Source organism: Helianthus annuus, chromosome 4, assembly GCF_002127325.2.
Source record: "Helianthus annuus cultivar XRQ/B chromosome 4, HanXRQr2.0-SUNRISE, whole genome shotgun sequence".
NCBI lineage: Eukaryota > Viridiplantae > Streptophyta > Magnoliopsida > Asterales > Asteraceae > Helianthus > Helianthus annuus.
Window position 1 is genome coordinate 32,629,329 of NC_035436.2, and position 11,549 is coordinate 32,640,877.

The 11,549-nt window shown below is 37.2% G+C and overlaps 1 protein-coding gene across 1 annotated transcript in view; it reads right to left on the reverse strand.

Annotated features, from left to right (window-relative positions):
- The window catches only part of LOC110934494 (cytochrome P450 81Q32), a 30,168-nt gene extending 18,991 nt beyond the window's left edge, over positions 1 to 11,177 (reverse strand). The window contains exon 1 of the mRNA XM_022177499.2: positions 10,280 to 11,177. Within this exon, the coding sequence (XP_022033191.1) occupies positions 10,280 to 11,158 (879 nt within the window). The 5' untranslated portion in view covers positions 11,159 to 11,177. The remainder of the gene's footprint in view (positions 1 to 10,279) is intronic.
- Positions 11,178 to 11,549: the final 372 nt, after the last annotated feature.

An 11,549-nucleotide genomic window follows, 5' to 3' on the forward strand; every position in this document is an offset into this window, starting at 1 on the left:
TAAGGAGGTGTACACTCATGCATAATGCCACTTTTTGCGCATAAATCCGCAAAAGGTGCAACATATTCACCTCCTCGATCGCTTCTCACAGCTTTTATCTTCTTTTTAAGTTGATTCTCAACTTCGGTTTTGTACAAGATAAACTTTTCTTTTGCTTCATCTTTACTTTTAAGTAAATACACATAGCAATATTTAGTACAATCATTAATAAACGTGATGAAGTGCTTATTTCCTCCACTCATGGGAACCGCTTTTAAATCACGCACATCAGTATGAATTAAATCAAGGGGTTCGGTTATTCGTTCAACCGATTTAAACGATGATCTCGTAAGTTTGGATTCCACACATGTCTCACATTTGTGATCGGACTCGATATGGAATGTTGGTATCAAATTTAATTTAATTAAACGCCGTAATGAATTAAAATTACATGTCCTAGTCTACCATGCCAAACATTAGAAGACTCAATCATGTAAGTAGAAGTAGAAATTTGATTCATACTTTTGTTTTGGTTTACGACCATTACATTCATTTTAAACATACCATTAAGGGCATAGCCCTTTCCAACAAACATTCCACGTCTAGAAAGAACAAAGTTGTCCGATTCAAACATTAGACGAAATCCAAACTTGTTGAGCATCCATCCCGACATGAGATTCTTTCGTATCTCTGGGACATAAAGCACATTTGTCAAAGTAAGCTCCTTGCCAGACGTCATCTTCAGGATGATAGTGCCTTCACCCTTGATGCTGAAGATCACAGTGCCTTCACCCTTAATGCTTGGGTAGCTTTATTTCCCATATAAAGCTTTTCTTCGCCCGACGCTTCCTTGAATGTAGAGAAAAGAGCCTTGTCTCCACAAACATGGCGGGTTGCACCCGTGTCAACAAACCATCCTTTTGGGTTTTCACCCATCGCGTTGACTTCTTCAATCATAGCCGCTTCCTCGGTTATCATTGCAATCAAAGGCATACCATCCTCATCAACCATGTGCGCACGCTCACGCTTAGGTTTCTTGCATTGGTTAGCACGGTGCCCCGCTCGTTACAGTTGTAACAAGTACCTTGGAAAGGTGCAAGCTTCTTTTTCACAGCCCCCTTTTTCGGTCCAAGGTTGTTAACCTTTGCTTTCCCCTTGTTGTTCTTTTTACCCCGTTTGCCCTTATTGCATTTTGAGGACTCCCCAAATTCCACCATGTTTGCCTTAGTCGAAGCTTGTAAAATAGTGCGTTTTTGGGCCACCCTGTTGTCCTCTTCTATAAGAAGACGGACGACAAGTTCCTCAATCGTCATTTCCTTTCGCTTGTGCTTTAGATAGTTTTTGAATTCTACCTATGAAGGAGGCAATTTCTCAATCATGGCTGCCACTTGAAATGTCTCACTAAATACCATACCCTCAGTGTGGATGTCATGAAGTATAATTTGCAACTCTTAGACTTGGTTCATAACAGTCTTGTTATCAACCATTTTGTAGTCCAAGAAATGGGCTACCACAAATTTCTTTGTGCCAGCATCCTTCGTTTTGTACTTCTTGTCCAATGCATCCCATAATTCTTTGGAAGTCTTGACGTTGTAGTACACATTATACAACGCATCCGAAAGGCCGTTGAGTACATAGCCTCGATATATGAAATCCGAATGCTTCGAAGCATCTACCGCGCACTGTGCTTGTGCGTCGGTCTCCCCTTCCACAGGTTGGGGAGCGGTTTCAGTCAAGAACCTCGCAAGGTTCATGGTGGTCAAGTAGAAGAACATCTTCTGTTGCCACCTCTTGAAGTGGAGACCCGAGAACTTCTCGGGTCGTTCAGCAGGATTCGCCACTGTGGACGCTCCCACAGTGTTGGTAGGGCTACCGACAACCACGTTGACGTTGGTATTTTCAGTCGACAATCTGAAAAATTCCACAAAACCAAGTTAATAAATCTGTTGAAATAATAAATGTGCTGATTTATTATTTTATTAACAGAATCGATGAGTAACAAAACCAACCGTGTAGCTTCTAAGTCCAACTTTGAAGACTACAACAGAAGATCTTAGAACCCAAAGACAAAGAAAGAGTAGAAGAATAGAATCTGTTTTGACAAAGTCGCTACATTGAATCAAAACAGAGAAAAAAATACCTTTTTAAAACACAATCTGCTGTGAAGTAAAAAAAATGAAAATCACAGCAGAGAAGTTTATTATTCTACACGAACGGTGTTTTAGAAACTTGTTTTTAGATTGTAGGAGTCCGTTCGTGTAAAATTAAATACAAAATTTTATTAACTTGAATTACAAATACAGAACAGGATGAAAACTGAAATGTAATACAATTACAATTGAAATAAAGGAAAAACAAGAACAGAATTTGCGAACAAAAACGGATCTTGGCTGAGGATCGTGTTAGACGCGGGTCCTTTAAAACAAATTTCGTATCTCCCAGGAGAACACGTTTGTTTCCAGGATACAACAGCCTAAAGCAGTCGTACTACCGGTCTTGACTCCAACCTGAAGGTATACCTTGAATGCTTGAAGAAGAGGATAAGAATTCACCAGTGGAGAAGTTTGTAAGAGCTGTGTAATTCGGTGTATTGATCTGCAGCAGGATACTCTTATTTATACTGCAGGTCCATGTCGAAACTGAAAAACAAATTAAGTAGGAGAATTAAGCTACATTAAACGTCTTCAATGCACTTTAATTCGTCATTTAATTCTCAGTCAAAAGCATTGACTCGTCAATTTCAAATGCTGAAATGTAACTGCACTGGCATTAACTGCTGAAAGCTCCTGCGCGCGCGTGCACAAGACACTCTGGGGCGCTCGCAGGTCTACACGCTAATGCGCACATGCACCGTTTTGTCTCACTTACATGCACGCGTGCGCCACACTGGCTCAGTTCCATGCGCGCATGCGCCACGTCACCTGTGAGCCTATATGAGCACGCCACACAGTCGCGCCGTATTGGCTCACTTTCGTGCGCCGCGCACGTCACATCAGTGCCCATGCTCCATGTGTGCAACCGCGCGCCTACCTGACATGCGTACTCGCGCGCCGACGTGCTTGACTGCCATGTCATGCGCCCTTGTGCACGGAGCCACCAGGGTCATGCGCCTCGTAACCAACCACCTGGTCCTTGCAGCCCTTATGCTTCACCACGCGCACGCGGTAAAAAATACAAAGGCGGCTCTCGGCGATGCGAAGTGCAAAGTGCGCCATCAAAGCACCACATTGCGCCTCATAGCCCACGCCACGCGCGCGCGCGTGTGTGAGTTAGGATGCTCCGCACCCTTCGCGAGTACACTTAGTGTGTGCTTCCATGAAACAATAAGGATGGAGAGTTCCCACTTAAATACCCCTTTAAGTTTCATCTCTCCTCCTATGTGGGACAAGGTGCCAGTTTCCCACTTTTTTCAGCATTCAAGTTTCAAACACCAAACTTTGAGCATCGATATCTCATTCATCTTAGCTCCATTTTGGACGTGTTTTACTTCGTTGTGAAGCCCTTCCAACATAGAACACAAACTCACCAATAAATACATAAAACCCACTCATTTTCTTATATTTATTTCTAGTCCAAAATAGGAAAAAATCATTTTCCTATGTTTGTGAAAATGTTATTTTCACAAATTTCCAACAATCCCTTACATGAATAATTGATCTATCAAGTTTCAACGATACACGTTCAACACTTGAGTATTGCAAGATAGGTAGGTGTAACCTTTTAACCTTCTTTTGTGAAGCATACTTAGGCTCCTAGGGTCTTGTAGACGCGGTGTGTTTTGAATAATCCCCCATTTATGTAGGCGACAATATACATTCACACAATTCTTTCCCTAGTTGAGTCAAGTCCTCGTGGTTGTGTCTGTTTATGGTCATGGAACACTTTCCGGGTTCTGCGAGAGCTCTAGGATTTGCGCCTCCCCACAAATCTATTCGAAGCGACCCCACTTCTCTCTAACATAGGTGATTCCTCTGAATCATTAAAAGCATCATGGTTAATTTTGGATTTCCTCAAAATCCGTAACCTCCACATGCTTAACCTTTCTTTAATGTCACTGATTGGAATGGACTAGGAAGTATACAACTCCCTTTATTAATGTATACACGTGTATGCTTATTTTTGTATAGTATAATTACAAATACATTCTAATTACAAATATCAATGGTTAAGTTATTTTAACCAAAGATATAATATTATTTTATGTAATTTATACTATTAAATACCAAACTATCATAACTAATATTCTAATTTTAGTTTGCAAGCCTAATCAAATTAATTGTATGAACCTAGGGCTCATACTAAATTTATTAAATTAGCTTCAATTTAGATTTAAGCTAGTTTAAGATTGTTTTGATTCAAACTTTTAGTGAACCCTGATCCATCAAAGGGCACAACCCCATTAGACCACCCGTAGTGGGGCGGTATTTTTAAAAAAAATTGAAAAAAAACGCCCCAAAACGCTCCCCACCCAATTACGCTAGGCGTTATCCGGCGTTATTTTTGAAAAAAAATGTAACCGGCGTGTTTATTAAAACGCCAAAATGGGATTGTGATGGGTTGACTGGCCAATGAGAGAATAGATTGTTTTTTTTTTGTTTAATGATTGGAAGGGTATTATTTGGGCATTATTCCCACTACGCCACTTTTACAATAACGCCCCATGCTGACTAGGATGACACGTGTCGAATAATGCCCCATGGTGGGGGCATTATTTTTCTCTACGACGACACCCGGTCTTAGCATGTAATTCATTAAGATGCACAATTATAAATGAGTTGACATGACTTGTAATCAACTATTCAACAAATTACTATCTATCAATGGGGTGGTGGTTCATTGACAAAGGCAAAACTTTTAAACACCTTGGGAGAGTGAGGTCTTAGGTTCAAGTCCCATAAACGACATGATTAAAAAATTTGCTGTTAAAAAATAAGGCAAAAGATCAAATACAAATAATCTTAACATACTAAACATACAAATTGAAGGAAAACTCAAAAAGACAAGGTGGCATTTTTGTACTAAACATACAAATTGGGGGTAAAGTTTTTTTAGGTTTTTGGGGGTTGGGGGGGGGGGGGGGGAGGGGGTTAGGTTTTTTTTAGGTTTTTTAGGTATATTTATAGAGTAACTTTGATAGTTATTGATAATTACATAAATGTCATCTTGTCTTTTTGAGTTTTTCTTCAATTTGTATGCTTAGTATGTTAAGATTATTTGTACATAAACTTTACCCAAAAAATAATAATAAAACAAATCACTATCTAAGTATGATAATAGTATGCAAGATTAATGCAATTGAAGGCGATTGTTGTTGGCTCAAATAAAAGTAATGACTTCTCTTATCTTTGTATTCTTCATTTGTTCTTTTATACCTACATAAATTATTATTAATTATAATCATGTCATCTTATCGTTGTCTACCATAGATTAGATCAAATCGACACAAAGAACTACGTCCTACAGGAAAACGTTATTTTTATATAATTGTATATATGGGATTGAAAAGAGACGGGGAAAATGAAATGAGAAAAATGTGATGTGACATTGGTGATGTGAATGAGACAAAGTTATGGGATGGATGATATTAGAAGTGTGGATACCTTATGGCCTAATAACCTCTTATACATAATCTTGTTAAGGATGTTTATGAAATCGGATTTTAGATTACTTTAATTATTAAAATCAAGGTATTTTGTATATAAAATAAAATGAATTTCAGTTATAATTGAGAAAACGATTCAAATTCATAAATTTGAATTCAGTTTGCTTTGAATCAAACCATATATATAAAAAGGAACTTAGAAAGTAAAAAATATATGCCAATGAGCTTGTGGTGAAGTGGTAAGGGAGAGACTTGTGTTTCTAAGAGACTCAAGTTCAATTCCTGCTTCTCCCCATTAGTTTTCAGCGGCACCTGGTGATGATGGGAGACTAGGCGAGTATGCGGCGATCGCTAGTTCGATCCTTAAACTGAATGGGTTTTACCTCACCACACTGTCGTGCCTTTGGGCGAGCGTTCACGGGCTTCTGCCCTAGGTGAGGGTTTTCCCCAGTTCGGAGACGGGTGTATCCCGATGTGGTGAATTTCGCCAGTAACCCATTTGGAGGATTCGTTGGCCGTTCAAAAAAAAAAAAAAAGAAAGTAAAAAATATAACATAAATAAATTATAAATATAAATTAAACCAAGAGTTAATTACATCGTTAGTTATTGTGGTTTATGGAAAGTAACAATGTCAGTTACTAATGCTTTAACGCCACATTCTGAGGTTTCAACATTTCATTTGTAACAAACGGGATACTAAGACTAACAGATGTTAGCTTTTGTGTTCGGTTCAAGGGCATTTCAGTTATTTTACATTAAAAGGACTAATTATGTAACATTATGCTTAATAAGGTGCTGTTTTTGTAATTAAACTCGTACTTTCAAGCTCACAGAATTAGAAAATTTTCATCAGATGTTTGTTAGTAGTTCGGCTATGATTGGTTATGGTTTTCACTAATGAGTTTTTAATAAATCTCCCATTTTACAATTGGCATAATTCTCAAATTTCATAATCACTTACTTAATTCACAAAAGCAAAAAACAGCAGAACCTTAATAAGGAGGTAAGGGGAGCTGCAGACACAACCAGAAAAGAACAGCAACGAAGAAACAAAACATTACATATGTTTGTAGATTTTATACAATTTTTTGTTTGTATAGTTTTTTGTTTTATTTTCCTTTGTATTAGATCTCGGATGTTTTATAAATAAATTAAAACTAAAAAACATTTGTTCAAATAATGTATATTTTTACGGACAAACGCCAATAACCTTTTTATATTTTATTTTTTAAAAATATAAAGATAACCCAAGTGAATCAATCAAAGCAGTGTCAAAAATTTTTGATATTCTAGTAGTGGATTAAACGGTGGTAAATGCATATTGACATGTGTTAGAGACTTATGGTTTCTATCATTGATTTTTTTGTGGTGTGTTTAGTGATTTAAAGGTGAACTAATTTGGTTTCTATCACTGATTTTTTGGTTGTGTTTAGAAATTTAATGGTGGACTGATTTTATTGAAGCAAGGCTATCACTTTGGAAGGCAACATCTCTCTCAATTGGGGGTAGGGAAACTCTTATTAAAGCGGTTCTGGATTCCCTCCCACTTTATTACTTCTCTTATACCATGTCCCTTGTAATGTTATTAATAAACTAGAAAAAATGTGAAGAATTTTTTTGGGTAAATCGAAGGATAGAAGCAAGATGCCTTGGATGAAATGGGAGCATGTCATTGCGCCCGTGTCAAAATGAGGGCTTAGTTTCAGGGCACTTAGAGATATGAACACGTGTCTCCTAGCCAAATGAGCGTGGAGATACAAATCGGAGGTTGGGAGGCAATGGAGGAAAGTCATTGCATGTATCCACCATAATCCAAAACATGGTAACTTTATTCCATCTAAAAAGGGGCTGCCATGTATATGGAACACTATTTTGAAATAAGACGCGGATTTGAGAAAGGCGAACATACAATTAAATAATCTCACCAGGGCACAATACGCAGTTCTGGACTGATGTTTGGGCGGCTACAGTGCCATTTCAGCACCTCTTTCCTGCACTTTACTCCTTGTAAAAATTCAAAGGCTGCATGGTGAATGAGTGAGTATAAAGCATCGGCCCAACGACCTCCTTCACGGGTTGCTGGTTCAGACACCCTTGACACCCCCAATGAGATATCGGAACTTCTAAACTTAAATCAAATTCTATCTCAGATTAACTTCACTGTCCGGGCATGACAAATGGCTATAGAAAGGGGACTCGTCGGGTACTTTTACTGTGAAATCGCTCAGAAAAATGATCCTTTCGTCGGAAAATCTATTCGCCTGGAACGGTTGGCTCCCTCGGAAGATTAATATTTTTAGGTGGTGTCTTAGTATGGATCGACTTCCTATCCGGGTGGCGCTGCAGCGTAGAAACATGAACATCCCATCGCCACTGTGTCCAGTTTGCAACGAAAAGGAAGAAACATCAGATCACTTATTCACAGCTTGTTACATAAGCTCCATTGGATGCAACTGCCTCCCATTTTTGCCGCCAATGACCTTTTAAATTTGCACAAGTATGTGTTGGGCTCAGACGCAAAAAAAGGCTAGTACAATCGAACATTCTACTCGCTTGCTGGTGGATTTGGAAAACACAGAACGAGATCGTTTTCAGAAGTACAAGGGTGGACGCTGCAAAACTCTTGGCCGAAATAAAGACTAGCGGGTTCTTATGGGTTAAAAATCGGGCAAAAATGTATACACTAGAATGGTCCAATTGGTGCAAGTGTGACTTTGTATAACTTGTTTCTTGTACAGTGGCTTTCGCCAGTTTCTAATATATATATATATATATATATATTAAACAATTATTTAAAAATATTTCACATATGATTCCGCTATCTGTAAATCCTAAAAATACTTCACATACAATGTAAAGAAGTTACAATTTTAGTTTTACCTATTAAATTTGTTTTTCTAACCCATGGATATTAGATATGAAAATAAATAAAAATTCAAAAGAAGAATAATATATTAAAAAAGTTACATATAATGAGTTTGTGATAATTAAATATTAAATAATTGTTAAAAAAATCTGCATTATTGAGAAGTTCCATTTTTGACTAATAACTAGTATTAAGGCCCCCGCGTTGCGGTGGGGGCGTAAAACCGTGACAAATAGCACTAATGTCATACCATCGCCAACAACCACCGACATTAAAGTTGGGTGTGTTATTGTGAAGAAATTCGACCGAAACATAAAATATAGAAAATAATAACTAAGTCCATTAGGACCTGCGTGTTGTGGCGAACCTGTCAAGTGGGAAAAAATAGACGACGTAAAAATGTTGAACCATACACGCACGTTGCGCCATGTTAACTCGCAAAATCTAGAACGAAGCGTAAAACGAATCGTAAAAACGTTGAACCACACACGCACGTTGCACCATGTTAACTCGCAAAATCTAGAACAAAACGTAAAACGAAAAATTTGCCACATGCGAAAAGTGTAGGGGACCAAAATTGAAAGTAAAATGTTGTGAGGTTAAATTGAAAAAATGAAAACTTTTGGTTTAAAAGTAAAAATTCAAATAGTTGGGGATTAAAAATGTAATATCAACTTTTTTTTTGAAAAGCCCTCTAAGCATGGGGTACAATACCTCCATACACCAACATGTTACTTATTTATATGATGTAAATTAAAGAACTAGTCAGATTAATTGAGATTATTTAATTCTTTTTGAATGATAATCACACAAATAATTCATTTTTGCTCACGATTGAATTTGGTGCATCTCCTTTAAGAGACATAAGCCTCTACCAAGTTGACGAGGCTCATATTGGCTAGATTATTTAATTAGCTTATAGAGTATGGTGTTGTAGAGTAAGATGTAAAAAGTAACACCCGTATGCATATTGCAAGTTACAGAAACAGTTTTTCATTAATCATATAGTTACATAATTAGTCCTTTAGATGTATAATAACTTAAATACCTTTTAACCTAACAGAAAAACTAACATATGTTAGTCATAGTTGGTCAGGTTGTTACAAAATTAAAAGTTAATAATCAGAGTTTGAGTTTAAACTATTAATATCTGACCTTATTACTTCATCATATAATAAGGACTAACCATGTAATTAACTCTTTTTTAAACTATCGAACATTCGGCACCGATTCCCCATTTCTATATTTATATTACGTTTTTTTACTTCTATTTTTTTCATGTTTGATGTACAAAACAAAATGCTTGAGATATAAACCAAAAATATTAGTGGGTACAATCTATAAATTTTAAAGATGTGAATAGTGAATCTAATTTGGAGATTTTTAAATTGAATTAAACTATATATTAGGGATGGAAAAGAAGATTCAGATGTAGAAGTAAAATCGAATAAAACACTAAATTTGAAGATTTTCATTACGTTCCCGTGTATAATAAATGAAAGAAAATTAGGGAAAGAGAATTAAAAGTGAAAAGAAAGTGAAAAGAGAGAAATGCATAATGTAATTTTGTGTTTCCGGATCCGAAGGAAAGTAAGGATACGTAATATTTAATGTCAATTAAGAGTCATTTTCAGTCACATAAGTATTATAATTGTCATTAAAAAAATATGTAATGTTTAATATCTCTTGATATTCTTTCGATCATTATTTTTCATTTTTTTTTCTTATCATATGGTTTACAAGTTTAAAACATAACGTTATAAACAAATGAAGAATTCAACATGAGTGCTCTTATTTGATCAAATATCAAAGATTAGAGAAGAGATCTTACCTGGACAAAGTTTCGAATCATTTGATCATTGTAGTATTCAGGATCAGATTCTTGTAGCGATAACAACACTTCAATCATCGTCTTCTTCTTTGTGTTATTCGTCTCCCCTTTTGATCTTCTAAGTTGCTCGATCAACCCTTGAAAGAACCGATCCCTCTTTCCCTGCAACGCAACCAACTTTTTCTCCAACCCTTTCCCGCCCAACCAACTCAAGATCGGTACGTAATCGGCAATGTTAGCAGCACTGGCGAGCCAAACCGTCTCGTCCATTATCTCCCTGAACCGCGCTCCTTCCTCCTCCGTGGCTGCAATATCTCCACCGAAATACCTCTTTCCAGAAATCATCCTCATCATCACATTCAAAGTCAGTTCATAGAAAACTGTCTTCATATTCACTGGATTAGAGTCGGACATCAGTTTACGGATCATAAGCCTACATTCATCAACACGTATGTCGTGGAACTCGTTGAGACGACGAGTTGATAAGATCTCGAGTGAAGCAATGCGGCGGAGGTTGCGCCAGTTTTCGCCATAGGAAGACCATATGAGAGTAGTGTAGTTGTTGCCAATGATCTTACCGAATAACATGTGAGGGCGGTTTGCAAAGATGATGTCGTTTTTGGTGAAGCATTCTTCGGTGGCTGAAGGGGAGGAAACGAGGAGGACGCGGCGAAATCCGAGCTGGAGGAGGAGGACGGGGCCGTATTTGGCGGAGATTTTGGCAAGGGTTCTGTGGAGTGGTGGTTTCAAGAGGTAGAGATGGCCGATTATCGGGAGGACTGGGAAGACAGTTGGCGGGAGGTTGGCGGATTTGCGACGGAAGAGATATGAAGCTAGAAGGAGGAGGAGGAGGGAGATGTATAGATATGGAACCTCCATTTTTGAAGCTTTTTGGTGCTTGTTAATGATGGATTTTCTTTATAAAGAAGAAAGAAGATTTGTTTTGTTTTCGTATTCTTCAATCATTTTCTTGTTTTAAAATCTGATACAAGAATTATTATTTGTATATTGTTATAATTTGTCTGAAGTTTATTGAAATTTTGTTTGTTTCGTGCAGCGAATATAGATACAACCGAAGTATTGTACCCAATTCCATACTAATTAATAAATTGATAAAACCCGATTAATATCATAACATACACATATCGTTATTATGGGAACTTTTAGAGTGATGAGTGCTAATATGATATTTAATATTGTTATGTACGAGTTATAACTTTGGGAAAAGTCATTGTGAATTGCAATGTAAGTTGTATGATTGGAGGTTATG